The sequence below is a fragment of the Nerophis ophidion genome, linkage group LG08, assembly GCF_033978795.1.
Source record: "Nerophis ophidion isolate RoL-2023_Sa linkage group LG08, RoL_Noph_v1.0, whole genome shotgun sequence".
Taxonomy (NCBI): domain Eukaryota; kingdom Metazoa; phylum Chordata; class Actinopteri; order Syngnathiformes; family Syngnathidae; genus Nerophis; species Nerophis ophidion.
In genome coordinates this window covers 36535206-36554804 of record NC_084618.1, presented here as the reverse complement: position 1 = coordinate 36554804, position 19599 = coordinate 36535206, and the positions used below count along the sequence as shown (strand labels likewise).

Here is a 19599-nt window from a genome sequence, read left to right as displayed (position 1 = left end):
TGCTATCCGCCATGTTTGTTTGTATTGGCGTCACTATGTGACGTCACAGGAAAATGGACGGGTGGATTTACAGATAGCGAAAATCAGGCACTTTAAAGCCTTTTTTCGGGATATTCCATGATGGGTACAATTTTGAAAAAATATTCGAAAAATAAAATAAGCCACTGGGAACTGATTTTTATTGGTTTTAACCCTTCTGAAATTGTGATAATGTTCCCCTTTAAGTAGATCACTACACATTGATGTAATCACACTACATTTAGCTACAAAGACTGATCGCGATGCTATTTTGTCATTATGGACATAAAAGTGGAGAAAAAGAAGATGTGTTAATTATTATTGCTTTATGTCACCGAGGTCCACTACTTGATGGGTGTCCAAAACGTTTTTATTGAATTTATTTATTTATTTATTTTTTTTAAAGCTTTCTTTTTCTATTTTTGGGGTTTATTTTACAATGTGTCACAGGCCAATGAATAAAATAATCGTTGGCTGTAAACAGCCTCTTTGGGGGCCACACTTTTGAGACCCGGGATGTGGAAGAACACAGGAAGGCTAGAGTGAAATTGCAAATTGTTTATTTCACACATTTTAATTGATACAAGTCCTAATTTTTTTGGGATTTTTTTCTTTTTTAAATCTCTTCTCGGACATTCAGCACAAAGCAAAGAACAAAGTTGTTTATTTACGAGGAAGAGGAGTTTGCATGTTGGCTTCCTCGTCTTGTCCACATCTTTAAGAAGCATCTTTTCAAATGAACTAATAACAGTGCATGTCTGGCTTTTTAACTCCACCTGTGTGTGCGTGTGACCGCGCGTGTGTGTGTGTGTGTGTGTGTGTGTGTGTGTGTGTGTGTGTGTGTGTGTGTGAGAGAGAAAGAGAGAGAGAGAGTGTGCACGTGCGTACAGGTCATGGGTCCAGTGCATATTCTTACATTTTTTGCATGTGTGATTTTTCATTTGTACATGGCTCGGTGTGTGTGTGTGTGTGTGTGTGTGTGTGTGTGTGTGTGTGTGCGTCTCAGTCCTTTTCACAGGGCGCTGGGGTTCCTAAAGTTGTGTCCCGCAAAGCGTGCCTGGTCTCCCAGCTCCTCTTCAATCCTGCAAACAAGAGACATGAGAACCGTCATGGACACATCTATGCTGACAACGTTGCTGAGGTGCACGGATTGGCATTTAACGCCGCTAAATCTCTGCTAACTCCTCCTGTCCTGCATGATGGGATTATACCTTCATTTTTCCTAACCCTGAATGGTCTTTTAAATGGAAAACTTCCTTCAGTACACTTCAATAAGTGGACTGTGTACTTTGCCTGTGTAGTGCTTTCCCAAATCTTCTTTCTGGGAACATTTACTTCCTTTTTCTTTTCTCCTTTTTGATTGTGAATGACAACTACTTGAGTTAATCCTTTCTATTCTTCTACGTAGTCAAGATGGGGGAAGATAGGCCTCATTCACACTACAGGTCAATGCAGATTTATTTATTTTTTTGCCTATATGCAACCTGTATCGGATTTGTTCATGTCAGTGTGAATGGCACAATTCAGAATTTTTCATATCCAACCCAGGCCTCTTTGGTATATGAAAATAAATTGGATATATATAGCAGGCTTCCTCACACACTCAGGTCACACTATCCAGAACGTCATCAAAAAGCGACAAGCGTCATAATATTCGTCAAAATCGACGGTTAGAAAATATATAGTTGACAACGGAGCAGAAAACCGGTAAAAATAATGTTTTAGGAATTCACGTGAAACCCTCCTGTCTCCGACTGCTCGCCCACAGACACGCTCTTCAAGCGGACATTGAAGAAAATGATGCCGTAAAACTGCAAGAGCCAAAATGCTTGTCTTCGTCCTTCTTAATCTTCTAACAATTCGGCTCAGAAAATGTTGAGTTTGGTTGCACAAAATCCTTGACATAGCCACAAATGCGCCTGTACAAGGACCGACGAGAGCTGAAGTCATTTTTATTCCATAAACACTGCAGTGCATGCGAGTCAGATTGCATTCACTTTAGAAATCACTTTTTTATTGTGATGTGAACGACCACTAAAAAGATTGGATTTAACAAAAAATCCAAATTGGACATCCGACTCTGCAGTGTGAATGTAGCCATAGAGGCCAGTGTAGGTGTAAAGCCACTGAGGCACTCAAAAGACAAGCACTGAGTTTCAAATTGTGCACATCTGTGCTTACATTTTTCATCAAGATTATTATGTAAGCTGCACACTTCACTCCAAATTCTGTCCTAAACTCTGACTGTAAACTGCATTTTGCTGTGCTTCTCAGTGTAAACGCACTTATGCACCCCAAAAGATGGAGCTGTGTATCAGTTTGCGCACTTATGTAATTGCATTTCAATAAGGGTTCTATTTATTAATGTACTAAAGCACTCTTAAAGGGGAACTGCTCTTTTTTTAAATTTTGCCTGTCATTCACAATCTTAATGTAAGACAAGAACATATTTTTCTTTCTTATGCATTCTAACTACAAAACCAGTGAAGTTGTCACGCTGTGTAAATCATAAATAAAAACAAAATACAATAATTTGCAAAGCCTTTTCAAGTTATATTCAATTGAATAGACTGCAAAGACAAGATACTTAGTGTTTGATCTAAGAAACTTTTTTTTTTTGCAAATAATCATTAATTTAGAATTGAATGGCAGCAACACATAGCAAAAAAGTTGCCACGGGTCCATTTTTACCACTGTGTTACATGGCCTTTCCTTTTAACAGCACTCAGTAAACGTTTGGGAACAGAGGAGACCAATTTTTGACGCTTTTCAGGTGGAATTATTTCCCATTCTTGCTTGATGTACAACTTAAGTTGTTCAACAGTCCGGGGTCTCTGTTGTCGTATTTTACGCTTCATAATGCACCACACATTTTCAATGGGAGACAGTTCTGGACTACAGGCAGGCCAGTCTAGGACCCGCACTCTTTTACTATGAAGCCACGCTGTTGTTGCACGTGGCTTGGTCTTGCTGAAATAAGCAGGGGCGTCCATGATAATGTTGCTTGGATGGCAACATGTGTTGCTCCAAAACCTGTATGTACATTTTCAGCATTAATGGTGCTTTTACAGATGTGTAAGTTACCCATGCTTTGGGCACTAATATTCCCCCATACCATTACAGAGGCTGGCTTTTGAACTGTGCGCCTATAACAATCCGGATGGTTCTTTTCCTCTTTGTTCCGGAGGACACAACGTCCACTGTTTCAAAAAATCTTTTGAAATCTGGACTCGTCAGACCACAGAACACTTCTATTTTGCATCAGTCCATCTTCGATGAGCTTGGGCCCAGCAAAGCCGGCGGCGTTTCTGGGTGTTGTTGATAAATAGCTTTCGCTTTACGTACTAGAGTTTTAACTTTCACTTACAGATGTAGTGACCAAGTGTAGTTACTGACAGTGGTTTTTGATTTTTTTTAAGTGTTCCTGAGCCCATGTGGTGATATCTTCTACACACCAATGTTGCTTTTTGATTCAGTACCGCCTGAGGGATCGAAGGACACGGGCATTCAATGTTACGTGCAGGGATTTCTCCAGTTTCTCTGAACCCTTTGATGATATTACAGACCTTAGATGGTGAAATCTCTAAATTGCTTGCAAAAGCTCGTTGAGAAATTTGTTTTTTTAACTGTTGGACAATTTGCTCAAGCATTTGTTCACAAAGTGGTGACCCTCCCCCCATCCTTGTTTATGAATGACTGAGCATTTCATGGAAGCTGCTTTTATACCCAATCATGGCACCCACCTGTTCCCAACAACCCTGTTCATCAAATAAATGTTTGATGAGCATTCCTCAACTTTCTCAGTCTTTTTTGCCAACATGTTCCAGGCATCAAATTCCAAATCAGCTAAAATTTGCAAAAAAATAACAAAGTTTACCAGTTCGAACATTAAGTATCTTGTCTTTGCAGTCTATTCAATTGAATGTGAGTTGAAAAGGATTTGCAAATCAGTGTATTGTGTTTTTATTTACGATTTACACAACGTGCCAACTTCACTGGCTTTGGGTTTTGTACATGATTTAAGTATATTTGTAATGGAGTAACAGGTACGTTCATAATAACGCACTATTTACGTCATTTACTCATTTTAAGCATACGACGACGCATTAATTTCATAAACATCACATTTGTTTTTTCCTTGGACATCGCTGATTATTACAGTTGAGACTGGCTGTCTGGTCAGAGGGCAGATGTTCGCTAAATGTTCCCCCCAACAGGCTTTGTTGGAAAGTGCAGTGTTTACACTGACCTCATTAGCTGGTTGTACTTGGCCAGTCTTTCAGACCTGCAAGGGGCGCCAGTCTTGATCTGCAACACAGAGGGAGGGTCAAGGGGTTAAAGCGCTCCACCGTTGTGGTGTGTGTTGGGTGTGTGCTCTCTCTACCTGGCCAGTGCACAGTCCCACCACCAGGTCAGCGATGAAGGTGTCCTCCGTCTCTCCCGAGCGATGGCTGACCATGACGCCCCAGCCGTTAGCCTGAGCCAGTTTACACCTGACGGGAACAAAGTGACTATCATCACCATGGCACTACTTACTTATTATTATTGGACTTCTGCGGGTCCCCCACCCCACTCTAAACCTAACCTCTTCGCCCCACATACCAGGGACGGCGCTACATCGGGGTTAGGGGAGAGCTATTCCCTCGTCAGAAATCTGTTGAGTCGTTCGTACCCTCCAATCCCCCCCCCCAGCAATTTAGGGCGTTATGCAAAACAAACTTTTCTTACCAATTTGTTGTGGATCTGAGATCTGCATAAACCCCAAAAATGTGAAATCAATCCACGGAAGCATTGCAGAGTGTGATGCCATTGGGTTTGCGTGGAGTGATAAATAGTTAAGTGGTGTATAAAAAGATTAAGGCCAACTCTGTTTCAGGCGATTTCTTCAATGATTGGTCATAAACAGGGGTCTCAGACACGCGGCCCACGAGACGTTATTTAGCGGCCCCCACCATAACATGAAAGTTCAATGTTAGTGCGGCCCGCAAGTTTTATGAATGGCGCTTGACAGTGTTGTGTCATTTGGGTCCAAAAAAGGCTCTTTCAATGTTCTGGGTTGCCTACCCCTGCGTTAGTGGAAAAGCAACAAATGAGTGAAAGCGACAGAGACGTTGCCATGGAGACGTGGGTTTTCTTACGTGCCTGGCTCTAGTCACTCCGCGAAACCTGTCCGTCAGTAATAACAATCCCCGATAACCTGGACAAATTCAAACCTTTATTTTTTTTTTTATTGTTTAATTTGCATTGCCTCACACGATGAACACCACACATATTTCTATATGACGCCGGATAACACTCCGGGAGCCGTCCCTTTTTAGCGCTCGCTATTCCAGTACTTTCCCGGTTATTATTCACCGACCGCTGTGTTGCTGTAGCGAGGAAAAGCGGAACAACACACATTGCGGAAATAACATTATTCTCCGTGCATCGGCTAAATACAAATATATTCCACAACCCCAAACATGAATTTTTCAAAGCCTGCAGTGAAAAGAAAGGTTAGTAATGTGCAAAGACAATTCCAGGAAAAGTGGGAGATGCAATATTTCTTTGTTGAGCACAGGGGCACCCCGACGTGTCTTATTTGCACAGAGAAAGTTGCGTTGCACAAGGAATACAATTTGAAACGTCATTATACAACCAGACATGCTGAGGAGTATGCAACATTTTTTTAAAGAAATCTTTTCTTGCGCCCAGCCTCACCCAGAATCTGCATCCTGTGGCCCCCAGGTAAATTGTGTTTGAGACCCCTGGTCATAAGGCACACATGTGACGACAAGGCGCCATGACTGCTACTAACTTTGAGCTAATGCTATGTGTTTGCAGCGCTTCCTCATTACTTTTTCGGCATGTAAAAATGCCCTGTTGTGCAGCATGGGAGAATTGTGGAGAGCTTTTACATCGCTTTACCCACAACCTGTAAAGAAGACCAGTATGGGATGTGAAGGTCCGCGATCAACACTGGAGAGCCACAGATTACAGCGTCTTGTGCCAGGTAAACACACAATATAACATCTGCCTACTTTTCAAGGGGACAACACACAGAAGCTAATACAAGTATTAAAGGTGCCGTATGTAATACTTTCAAGTCAAATCATCATTAAATGGCCCTGGTATGTCAAAAGGCATTATTAAATCATGTTCTTTTAGAATACCTCTATAACCGATAACGGTAGTTCAGCCGGGATATGCTCATTTCAAAATTAGATTTACAGCCAAAATAATGTTATTGTTTTCATTTCTATGTCCCGCCCTCCACCATTTGACCAATTATAAAGTCCGTGAGTGTGTCACATCCAGGTTGCCAGTTACGCAGCCCCATCTTCCTTGTCCTGGGTATGACGTTAAACTACATCCAGGCATGAGATGGGAGGTTGTGTGTGGGGTTAGTGAGTCCCAACTAACGTCTATAAAATGCACACAAAGAACCGTTTGCACCTTCTCTTGTGACTGGCGGGCGGTCAGCGCCATAAAGCTGAGCGGGTCCTTGGGTAAATGGGGCGCGGACAACAAACAGGACAGACTATGTTCAACAGCCCAGTAAGGCAATTAGTCTAGGAGAAGGATCTCTGATATAAAATACCCCTTCCAACCCGCACCAAGCCAGCCTGGAAGGTGTAGGCTAATAACCAGCATGAAAAGTACGCCAAATGGCAGAAACATGCTGAGGCTTTCGTCCAGCGGTGGACTGACAACGGCTGATGATGATCTTCCTTTCTCTACTGCCACTGGTAAAGTTACTAAACATGTCAAACCTTAGTTAATCCAAACAGGCCTCGTTACAATTCTCAATTTATTCATGACACAACCTGGAACAAAACAAGGATTTGTATCGGGGATGCCTTTGAAAGATGGAGACGTTTGAAGGCGGAGAAGATTTTTTTCATCTGACGCTAAACTTGCTAATTTCCTCTTTTATAGGTAAGTCAGGCATTTACTTTTCCTTATTACTTGTAATATATGGAAATGGAAATGTCGTATGTAAATTATATTATCCAATATAGTCTATGATCGTGTCTAACAAAGCTAGTATGGTCGTGCAACGAATGCTTAGCATGCTAGTCCGGTCAATGACACATCGACATACAGGCTAACGGGGGAAATATATGCCTGTTAGCCTGTATGTCGATGCCTCATCCAACTGACCGCAAAATATATTTTCAACAATTAAAAGCTATGTGGATATGGGTAGTGTCAGTGCCTATTTCGTTCTCAATATGCTGATACGCTGAGGAAATGGGTTCTAACATTAGCACGGCTGTCATCATGGCAATGTGAAACGTATGGAGACAGCCAACTCACATGATAAAATAATTCCTCATTCATATTGTGGACTACATGTACCAAGTTATATGGCAATCTGAAACATTTGAAACAGTAGCCTATACGCACGCATACCTTGGTAAAATGTCTCCTCTTTAGTTTGGACGTACATGAGGCTGCTAAGCATGCTCTACTTATGTTCACCAGTATAACCAATGCTAGCGTTGGTTGTAGTTTGTTTTAGTCTTTGTTTTCTGACAATACTAATAATAACCATATGATTGCCATTTGTTGTGATATTGTACATAGGCATGATGTACTTCTTCCTCAAAATAGCCTAATTTCTGTGTAAAATGTGTTGATTAGAGATTTGTTATTGACAAAAACGCTTGTCCATTAAGCTATTATGGTCCCAGCACTTCAACTCTAGTGTGAGGAAGGGGAAGTTTGAAGTTCCTTGGAGTAGCCCAGTCGATCAAGTTGGCTTGGGCTGCATATCTGGCAACCTCAGTCAGGGAGAGGGAGAGTGGACTACGGAATTTTGACCGTGATTACAGTGCCATTTCTGGCCATATTTCTACATATGACAGAAGAAATTCATACGTGAGAGAAGTGGTTTGACAAAAAGAAGTTATCTCCTTGGAGTCTCTTTTAAAATTATCATTATTTGTACCTATGTTATTGTTTGTCTATTGTGTCTATGTGGTTGTTTTTCTACCCGCCTAAGGACAGTGGATGCAATTTTGCTTTTGTGCTGTTTCCAGCATATTTATTTTGAAGCTGAATGCTGACACAATGCTAAATAAATAAATGAATTAGTTTAGAAATTTATTAAATTATACCTTTGAATCTCAGTAAACTAAAATAATGCAATTTGATAACTGTAGAAGAGAAAGTCAAATACAAATACAAATAGACAGACATTGAAAAAGTAAAATAAACCACATTTTGGGTGTAGTTGTAGATGATAAAATCAACTCTAAATCTTATAAAAAATATAAAAACATAAAGTGGCAAGAAAAACATCAATAATGAATAAAGCAAAATATGTTCTAGACCAAAAATCACTCCATATTCTCTACTGCTCACCAGTGTTACCATATCTGAGTTGTTGTGCAGAAATGTGGGGTAATAACTACAAAAGTACACTTATTCACATAGAATGTTACAAAAAATAAAAATCAGAATAATACACAATGAGTGACACATACATCCATCCATCCATTTCTACCGCTTATTCCCTTTTGGGGTCGCGGGGGGCGCTGGCGCCTATCTCAGCTACAATCGGGCGGAAGGCGGGGTACACCCTGGACAAGTACAGTGATTACCAATACATTGAAGGCAGACACCACAGTTCACATACTTCAAACAAAAATGTATCCGTGATTGTTGGTTTAAAGCTCATGCAGATTTTGGTAAAATGACAGTAATAAGTTCTTTTATTTTTTTGGTTTTAGTGTGTATTTTTTTTTAAAGTTTTTTGCACCGTCGGGTGCGTGTTAGAGTGCCTGCTGGTCAGTGAACACTGCAGGAATGTATGAAGCCAATTGCATCAGAAAACAGCCACAAAAATATACACTGTATAGAGAAAATAAAATAATGTTTTATTGTGAGTTTATGAGCTGGCGTATGTTCAGAACTATATACTGTATTTTGGTTTATTTTGTCAGAAAAACTAATGTCATAAACGACAGAAATTGCATACATCTGGGCACAGCCATATACGTCCTTGGTTGCTTAGTTGGCCATGTTTTATTTTGAGGAGCCTGTGATAATCAGTCTTTTAGCGACTCCTTGTGGTCACAATTATTCCTTGAAACTGAGCTCATGATGCAGTTTTCTTCACTTGCTAAAAATACAAAGAATATTCTCACACGTTTTGTTGCTGGATACATTCTAATTCCTTGGATTCAAAACGACGTCAAATCCGACTCATTGTAAGCAGCGTCTGTTCTCAATGGGTGCGAAGTGCCATTTAACCTTTTTCAAAGAAAAATGCCCTATGCTTGCCTTGTTTTCAGCTGCACGAACCATTTAAATCGCGAAAAGGATAAACATTTCTTCAGAGTTCGTTGAGAGGTAATCAAGAATGGCGGAAGAGTGCAAGATTTTATGACAAAAGTCCCACACACTCCAGTACGAGGGTGCAGAGCCAAAGAATGTGAGACTTTGCTGTCATCACTTCGTTAGAGGTCCTGTTTTTAACGTTTAGTGTTTCCCATTTAAGTATTATATTGATATTGTTTGCATTTATTAACATAGTTTTGCTATGAGTGTTCTGTAAAGCACCAACTCAGCAATTCTAAATAAAAGCAAGCAAATGTGAGCAAAACCTAAAAGAGTTTAGCTTTTACCAATGATAAATGAAGCTTTCAGCACATACACAATGTTGACATCTACAGTTAGATTTTGATAAAGATGGGGGGAAACACATGTACTTGTAAACAGCGCATGCAACAGGAAGAACAAAGATGACTGTAGACACAAAGGTAAATCATGAACCGTACTCGAGCAAAAAGCCTGCATATTTGTTCCCGGGAGAGTCTTGATACCAATTTCCTTGACCCAACCACACAAAGAAGTTGTAAACTTCCACGGTTTTACAAGATTTCATCTGTTTTGTCGCGTACAATGATTTCCGGAGAACAACATTTTTCAACATGTCTGGGAATTCCATCGAAGGATAATCCTTGATATCAAGTATAAGGATATATTCCATTGAATAGTTAGATTTTTTGCTGGTATCTCCTCTTTGCATGAAGATTAAGGCCCCTTGCATACTCAAGATAGTCCGTCCACTGCTTACTGTTAACAGCAATCTTGGCTTAATATTATAGCTATTAGCTTAAAATGCTAACTGCTAGCCGTTAGCTTAGTGTGATTTGAATGGCCCTTGTTATTTTAAATGTAATATTTCTTCGTATACTGTATACTGTAGAACCTCGATTCATGAACGCCTCTATTTGCCTTCTTTTCGGTCTATGTATACCAAATATGCCTAGTTGAGCGACCTTGTTCTCAGTGTACTGTCACCTCATTCATTTGTACATTTATAAATTAATTTTGTTTACCACCGGACCCGCTATAGAGGGAGCAACTTTGATGACAACACTCGTGTAAAACGCTATTTTAAAAGGCGGGCCCCTGGCGTCACATCCTGCTTATGTTTTGTTCATCTGCGATGCAGTGACAGCAATGGATTGACTCACAAGTATGGAAGAAACAAGTCCACAATTGCAACAATTATCAGAAAGGACAATTATATGGTTGCTGACTTTGCCTAAGGAGTTAATTATTTTTCGCAAGAAGAGGAAGTGCAGGAGCAGGTAGAAAATTAGTTGCTTGTGTATATTATTGAGAAGCAGATAGCCAGCGATAGCATTGCCGAGGCTATGATTTCAGAGATGGCTTTCCAATTATATGACGACTTGATGTCCAAAAGTGACTATACTGGAACCAGCACGGAAGAACATTTTAAGGTGAGCACTGGGTGTTTGGAAAACTTTAAAAAGTGTAACCGTCATTCACAGTGTCTGATACAGCATGGCGAGACTGCTCGGACTACGCTGATGCTTCAAATTGGATTTTATAGGCAAAGAGGGATTTCCACCTATCTTTTTAGCTGTGATAAGACCAAACTTTTTTGGAAAACATGCCAGAGGGGACCTTTAATACAGCGAAAGAGAATGCATTACCGATGGAGGAGTGCCTCACAATGCTAGTTTGTGCTAACGCTAACGGTGGCTGTAATTTGTGAAAGGTGACCTTATGCTTGTTTATCTCTCCCAGACTGTTCAACAAATGTAACAAATATTCAAGGACAAAGATAACGTGAACTCCCCCCGCGAATCGGTCAAGTCCCCCTTTAGCCTCGAGAGAGAGAAAAATCATTGAGCCATGCCTGCCTCATACACTGTATATTTTTACATGCAAAACTAGTGTGAAAACCTTATGTTTTTTTCCATATAATTGTAATGTCATTGTATGGAAAAAAGGTTTTTGACATTTTGAATAGATGATGTGATTGTAAACCAGTTCCCTCTCGCATGTATACTCTAGTATCTATCCAATCTTTTTATTAATTATTCTTGGCACGTGCCAGTCTTCCTAACATGGTAAATGTAGAACAGTAGAAGACACACTCCACAATCAAAAAGCCCCAAAAATATTACATGTTTATGTCTTGGTTTCATCAATAATGTTTTTATCAAGCGTTCGAACCAGGGGCGTCATTAGTGCGGCTAAAGGCTCCTTAACCCAGTCATTATTCACTTAAATATGATCATGAATCTCTCTGGTTTCCCCATACTTCATAGTGTAAGGTAGAAATTCGCTGGTACATGTGGGATTATCATTAGTGGATAATAATCATAACATTAGTAGAGTTATTATTATTAGTATACCTACTGAGAGTTAAGCCTCCCATGTCTTTAAAAACAAGTGATGCCTCTGTTTTTAACATCAATCAAGGTTCCTTGAATGCATCACAATTACAAAACCCAAAACCAGTGAAGATGGCACGTTGTGTAAATCGTAGATAAAAACAGAATACAATGATTTGCAAATGCTTTTCAACCTATATTCAATTGAATTAACTGCAAAGATAAGATACTTGACGTTCAAATTGGTAAACGTTGTTATTTTTTGCAGATAGATATATAGATAGATAGATAGATAGATAGATAGATAGATAGATAGATAGATGGATGGATGGATGGATGGATGGATGGATGGATGGATGGATGGATGGATGGATGGATGGATGGATAGATAGATAGATAGATAGATAGATAGATAGATAGATAGATAGATAGATAGATAGATAGATAGATAGATAGATAGATAGATAGATAGATAGATAGATAGATAGATAGATAGATAGATACAGTGGGTCAAAAAAGTATTTAGTCAGCCACCGATTGTGCAAGTTCTCCCACTTAAAATGATGACAGAGGTCTGTAATTTTCATCATAGGTACACTTCAACTGTGAGAGACAGAATGTAAAAAATTCACATTGTAGGAATTTTAAAGAATTTATTTGTAAATTATGGTGGAAAATAAGTATTTGGTCAACCATTCAAATCTCTCACTGATGGAAGGAGGTTTTGGCTCAAAATCTCAGGATACATGGCCCCATTCATTCTTTCCTTAACACGGATCAATCGTCCGGTCCCCTTAGCAGAAAAACAGCCCCAAAGCATGATGTTTCCACCCCCATGCTTCACAGTAGGTATGGTGTTCTTGGGATGCAACTCAGTATTCTTCTTCCTCCAAACACGACGAGTTGAGTTTATACCAAAAAGTTGTATTTTGGTTTCATCTGACCACATGACATTCTCCCAATCCTCTGCTGTATCATGCATGCATCCATTTTGGTGTAAACTTTTAAGTGGGAGAACTTGCACAATTGGTGGCTGACTAAATACTTTTTTGCCCCACTGTAGATAGATAGATGGATAGATGGATGGATGGGTGGATGGATGGATGGATGGATGGATGGATGGATGGATGGATTGATGGATAGATAGATAGACAGATAGACAGATAGATAGATAGATAGATAGATAGATAGATAGATAGATAGATAGATAGATAGATAGATAGATAGATAGATAGATAGATAGATAGATAGATGGATAAATGGATGGATAGATAGATAGATAGATAGAAATATAGATAGATAGATAGATAGATAGATAGATAGATAGATAGATAGATAGATAGATAGATAGATAGATAGATAGATAGATAGATAGATAGATAGATAGATAGATAGATACAGTGGGTCAAAAAAGTATTTAGTCAGCCACCGATTGTGCAAGTTCTCCCACTTAAAATGATGACAGAGGTCTGTAATTTTCATCATAAGTACACTTCAACTGTGAGAGACAGAATGTAAAAAATTCACATTGTAGGAATTTTAAAGAATTTATTTGTAAATTATGGTGGAAAATAAGTATTTGGTCAACCATTCAAATCTCTCACTGATGGAAGGAGGTTTTGGCTCAAAATCTCAGGATACATGGCCCCATTCATTCTTTCCTTAACACGGATCAATCGTCCGGTCCCCTTAGCAGAAAAACAGCCCCAAAGCATGATGTTTCCACCCCCATGCTTCACAGTAGGTATGGTGTTCTTGGGATGCAACTCAGTATTCTTCTTCCTCCAAACACGACGAGTTGAGTTTATACCAAAAAGTTGTATTTTGGTTTCATCTGACCACATGACATTCTCCCAATCCTCTGCTGTATCATGCATGCATCCATTTTGGTGTAAACTTTTAAGTGGGAGAACTTGCACAATTGGTGGCTGACTAAATACTTTTTTGCCCCACTGTAGATAGATAGATGGATGGATGGGTGGATGGATGGATGGATGGATGGATGGATGGATGGATGGATGGATTGATGGATAGATAGATAGACAGATAGACAGATAGATAGATAGATAGATAGATAGATAGATAGATAGATAGATAGATAGATAGATAGATAGATAGATAGATAGATAGATAGATAGATAGATAGATAGTACTTTATTGATTCTTTCAGGAGAGTTCCCTCAGGAAAATTAAAATAGTCATTAACTTAGAATTTAATGGCAGCAACATATTGCAACTTCACTGGTTTTGGGTTTTGTATGTACTGTGAAAGTTAAACTAACTTTGTGTAATGCTGCCACAAACATATTTGTATCTATCTTCTATCACCCCATATGGTTTCCAAATGGTGGCAGTGTTTATGAAAAAATAAAGGTGCTCTTTAAACACATTTGTTTCATGCTGGCCTTGCCGCTTTCAGGAGGAATGAACAATTGGATATTTATACAAGGAAGTGTTGTCATGATCCGTGATCCGGATCATGTTTTGTTTAGTTATGTTTTCCTTTAGTTTTGGATTCCCTTAGTTCCTGTTTTGCGCACTTTGGGTGTTTGTTTTGGTTTCCATGGGTACTAATTGGTTTCACCTGCCTCTGATTAGTGCTCTGCAGTTCACCTGCTGTTGAGCACTAATCAGAGAGCTATTTATTTACGTTGCTCACCACAGTCGGTGAGGCTTCATTGTTTTGCGGGAAGCAACTGTCACTTTGGTGTATTCCTGTTCTTGATTCTGTGCTAAGCTGTTACCTTAGATTCCCGTGCGATCGGCACGTTTTTCCTTTGTTTCTGTCTTTTTGGTACTTGTATGATTAAATATTCATCTCCTACCTCACGCTGTCGTCCGGACAAACGTCGACCCGACCAGCCACACGTGACAGGTGTAAGTTGTGTCACACATTTGATTCAAAGAACATTATTATTGAACTTTGACAGCAAAATATTTTTTTTTTCTTAATTGCTATGATGTAGTTTAAATGAATCTTTACATAAGCCGATAGGCCATAATCATAGTGGCGACTGCCGGGTGCCAACCACAGGCAGTGCGTAAATAGAATAGTCATACGTACGCTTGTATGGCTTCGGTGACAGAGCCGATCTGGTTGACTTTGAGCAGCAGGCAGTTGCAGGCGCGCTCCTCGGCTGCCTTCTCTATTCGTCTCGGGTTGGTCACTGTCAGGTCGTCGCCGACCACCTGAATGCCCACCTGGGCAGTCAGGCGGGACCAGGCCTCCCAGTCGTCTTGGTCAAAGGGGTCCTCGATGGACACCACTGGTGGAGTAGACAGGGGGACACATCACCTAAAGTCCTGGAAGGTTTTGGTGGTGAAGCTGGTGATCGCAACCCACCTGGGTAGTTGTTAACAAAGCTCTGGTAGATGTCGGCCAGCTCCTCGCCGCTGATGTGTCGCTCTGCATCTGGAGGGGACTTGAAGTCCAGGTCGTACTTCCCCTCGCGGTAGAACTCCGAGGCAGCCACGTCCATGCCGACCACCACTTTATCGCTAAATCCAGCCTTTTCTATGGCCGTCTGAAGAAGGTCCAGAGCTGAGAACGAAGCGAAGACGGTGAGACACAGGAAGCGCCTTTAGACTCATTCTATTTACCCTCGCTGTTCTCCAGAATGTTCGGGGCAAACCCCCCTTCGTCACCCACGTTGATGGCGTCCTGGCCGTACTTCTCCTGGATCACACCCTTCAGCGTGTGGTATAGCTCAGAGCCTATCCTCAACGCCTCCCTTCGGAGGCCAAGCAAGGGCAGGTGAGGAGAAGCAAGAGAGACAAGACTTCAGGATGTTTCCATGAGTAGTTCTTACTTGAAGGACTCGGCGCCGACGGGGAGGACCATGAACTCCTGCATGGCCAGTTTGTTTCCAGCGTGAGAGCCTCCATTGATCACGTTGAAGGCCTGCAGACACACAAGCAGGCTGTGAAGGCAGCAGTGAAAGCATGAAGAAGAACGCCCAAAGACCCTCACCGGAACCGGCAGCACCAGCTCTGTGTTTCCTGCCAGGTCGGCTATGTGGCGGTACAGGGGGACGTCCTTTTCAGCAGCGCCGGCCTTGCAGACGGCCAGAGACACGCCCAGGATGGCGTTGGCCCCAAACTGAGCTGTTGGACAGGAAGTCATTTAGATTTTCTTTTTCCCTTTTGACATAAATGGGTTACGTTATGAGACTCACATTTGTTTTCTGTGCCGTCCATCTCGATCATCATGTTGTCCAGCTGTTCTTGTTCCACTACGCTGACTCCCTGCGCATACCGTTTCGTTAGCGTGGCGCCTTTTACGTGAAAAGACATGTTTACCAATAAACATAAACCACACTGACTGAGGCTATGAGTGCAGGACCCAGCGTGTCATTGATGTGTCCCACAGCCTTCAGAACACCTGAAGACCACAAAGAAGAAAGCATCATTAAAAATTAAGAGCCTTCCTGCTCTGATTAGTTTTAAGACAGAAGTGTTCTCGGGGCGGCACGGCGGCCACTTGTGGACAAAAACAACAAACACTGACAGATTCATTCCAGCGGGGAGAAACGTTTTCACCAGAATCCCAACGTGGAGTCGGCATTTGCGGTTAACTGATGGAATTCAAGGTTTGGATGATAAACCGCTCTCGGTGGTGAAGAATGTGGGATTTCGCCGCTTGCCTTGTCATAAATACATGACTGAAACAGCGCAAGAACGGCAAGAAATTGGACAAAATTTGTTTAAAATACGAGGGTGTGGGGAAAGCCGATGAAATGGTCAGTCGTTTGTTCCGCACACTTTACCGACGAAAGCTATGCTACTACAGAGATGGCAAGATTGTGTGGATATCCTGCGACACTCAAAGCAGATGCATTTCCAACGATAAAGTCAAAGAAATCTTCCGCCAGACCCCCAATGAATGTGCCGGAGTGTCTGCACATTTTACCGGTGGTGCTAAGGCAGACATGGCACACAGATGTATGGATAACCTGCAGATGCATTTCCAACGATAAAGTTAACTAAATCACAAAGGTGAGTTTTGTTGATGTTGTTGACTTATGTGCTAATCAGACATATTTGGTCGCGGCATGACTGCCAGCTAATCGAGGCTAACATGCTATTTAGGCTAGCTGTATGTACATTTGAAACTATATTTACATCCAGCGTTTCCCTCCACCCACATTTAACGCCAAACAAACACTAACCAATCGATGGATTAAAGTTGATCCAGTGTCCCAAGATGCGAAACTTCCGATCGTTGGTCTGCACACTTTACCGCCGATGCTAAGGCAAACATGGCCGAATAGCGTCAATAGCTATTCGCTCAATAGCTTCAGTTTCTGCTTCAATTTTGTTTTCGCTATCTGCCTCCACACTTCAATCATCCGTTTGAATACATGCGTAATCTGTTGAATCGCTTAAGCCGCTGAAATCCGAGTCTGAATCCGGGCTAATGTCGCTATATCTTGCTGTGCTATCTGTATTGGCATCACTGGATGACGTCACAGGAAAATGGACGATGGCTTCACAGATAGCGAAAATCAGGCTCTTTAAAGCTCTTTTCAGGGATATTCCGGGATGGGTAAAATTTTGAAAAAAAATAAAAAAATAAAAATAAGCCCCTGGGAACTGATTTTTATTGGTTTTAACCCTTCTGAAACGGTGATAATGTTCCCCTTTAAACACTGTTGGTGAACTCATCTCAACAAAATTACAAAGCCCGGACTCTGTCAGCTTCACAACAAGACATTTGGAGCACATGGTCACTTCTTTACCAGGGATAATTTTACCAGCACATGAGAGAATAGATGGGTATGTTTTTTTTTGCATTTTTACAGAATTTTCTATGTAGGAAAGGCCTTCCAAAGCGTGTTAAAAATAGTCAAATATATTCAACGTCAGGGATTACTTCCAAAAAAACACTTTCTGGCTGCCATTTTTAAGAAAACGTGACCAACGATACTGAGCAGCAGTTACCGATATCAAGGCTGCACAAGTTGCCATACATGGACTTCCTCAAGTTGAGATGTAAATTATTCAATAGATCTCGTGGAAGTTTAAACATAGTGTTTTTCAACCTTTTTTGAGCCAAGGCACATTTTTATCATTGAACAAATCCTGAGGCACACCACAAGCAGAAATCATGAAAAAACTAAACTAAGCAGCCGATATTGACAATACCTGTCACATCCCGCCCTGACTTGTTTTGAGTTTTTTGGTGTTTTCCTGTGTGTAGGGTTTTAGTTCTTGTCTAGCGCTCCTATTTTGGTGTTTTTTCCTGTTTTGTTGGTATTTTCCTGTTGCAGTTTCATTTCTTCCCTGAGCGCTATTCTCCGCACCTGCTTTGTTTTTGCAATCGAGACTATCTGACCTTGAGATCTCTGAATTCCGGAGATGGGGAGGCAGGGTTGAGGTGCAGGCAGCATACCCCCTCCCCTTCAAACTGTCCTGGATAAAATGTAATTCTTTTTTCCAATCATTTTGGAACTTGCAAGCGTATTTCTTCTTCTTACTCGTCGTCGCCATGTCTCTTCTTCGTTCTTCTGCTTCATCTCCTTCTTGTTGAGTGTGCAGTTGTGCACTGAACTCCATAAGCCGTAGATGTTATTGTAGCGTCCCGGAAGAGTTAGTGCTGCAAGGGTTTCTGGGTATGTGTTCTGTTGTGTTTATGTTGTGTTACGGTGCAGAAATGTGTTTGTCATTCATGTTTGGTTTTGGTTGACAGTGTGGAGCATATTAGTAATAGTGTTAAAGTTGTTTATACGGCCACCGTCAGTGTGACATGTATGGCTGTTGACCAAGTATGCATTGCATTCACTTGTGTGTGTGTGTGTGTCTGTGTGTATGTGTGCGCGTGTGTGCGTGTGCGTGCTTGAAATGAACGTTATCATTAAACCAGTTAAATTATCATACAACATGTCAACATTTCTTGACATCTTCAAATAAAGACCATTGTTAAACCCGTCCAACGCTACATTGTTATGTGACTGGGCCGGCACACTGTGTAAATGGAGGAAAAGCGGACGCCTGGACAGCATGCGACTGTTAAGGGGTGAAGGTTTCAGGTGAGGGAGGAGGCTAAAAGCAGTGCCTTTAATGCAGGTCCTCCACATATTTGTCCGGGTGAAAATCGGGAGAATGGTTGCCCCGGGATTTTTTCTGGAGTGGCCCAAAAATTCGGGAGTCTCCCGGGAAAATCGGGAGGTTCAGCAAATATTTATCTAAATAGTGCGGGCGCGATCCTTCTTTGTGTGGACATTGTTGATTGTCATGTCATGTACGGATGTACTTTGTGGGCGCTGTCTGCTTTACATGCTGTAAGTCTTTGCTGTCGTCCAGCATTTTGTGTTTTGTTTACTTTCCTGCCAGTTCAGTCTTAGTTTCGTTTTGCATAGCCATGCCTAAGCTTCAATGCCTTTTTCTTAGCGGCACTCGCTTTTTGTTTATTTTTGGTTTAAGCATTAGATACATTTTTACCTGCACGCTGCCTCCCGCTGTTGTCTGCATGTTGTGATCACGACAAACCATCGTCGTCGTCTCACACAACAAAGCAATTAGCTACCTGTGCTGTACAGACACTCAACAACGGCACATTAATTGTGAATTATAATTACTGGTGTGCAAAAAATATTTCAAACCAATTAGGTGAAATTGTTTAATCTCCCACAGCACACCAGACAGTATCTCACGGCACACGGCACAGTGGTTGAAAAAGACTGGTCTAACCGACTGCTCACTCAATTTAGCAGCAACCTCATGATTTGACACGTCTCCCTCGTGTAAAAGAAGAATCCACCATTTTTAGATATTGACAGTAGTCTGAAAAGTTACGAACGTGCAACAGGAACCATTCAAAAACACGTCCCGACCTTTGCCCTTGTAGCGGCTCTTGTCTCCATCTCGGAGCTCCAGTGCCTCGTAGATGCCAGTCGATGCTCCACTGGGCACCGCCGCCCGAAAAAGACCTGCACAAAGA

The 19599-nt window shown here is 41.2% G+C and overlaps 1 protein-coding gene across 1 annotated transcript in view; it reads right to left on the bottom strand.

The window, feature by feature from the left end:
- Window positions 1–561: 561 nt before the first annotated feature.
- The window catches only part of eno2 (enolase 2), a 37218-nt gene continuing 18180 nt past the window's right edge, over window positions 562–19599 (bottom strand). The window contains exons 3-13 of the mRNA XM_061908457.1: window positions 19493–19588; window positions 15983–16041; window positions 15836–15905; window positions 15631–15764; window positions 15470–15561; window positions 15261–15391; window positions 15004–15201; window positions 14725–14926; window positions 4403–4511; window positions 4268–4326; window positions 562–1100 (exon numbers count right to left, since the gene is read on the bottom strand). Of these exons, the coding sequence (XP_061764441.1) occupies window positions 1031–1100; window positions 4268–4326; window positions 4403–4511; window positions 14725–14926; window positions 15004–15201; window positions 15261–15391; window positions 15470–15561; window positions 15631–15764; window positions 15836–15905; window positions 15983–16041; window positions 19493–19588 (1220 nt within the window). The 3' untranslated portion in view covers window positions 562–1030. The remainder of the gene's footprint in view (window positions 1101–4267; window positions 4327–4402; window positions 4512–14724; window positions 14927–15003; window positions 15202–15260; window positions 15392–15469; window positions 15562–15630; window positions 15765–15835; window positions 15906–15982; window positions 16042–19492; window positions 19589–19599) is intronic.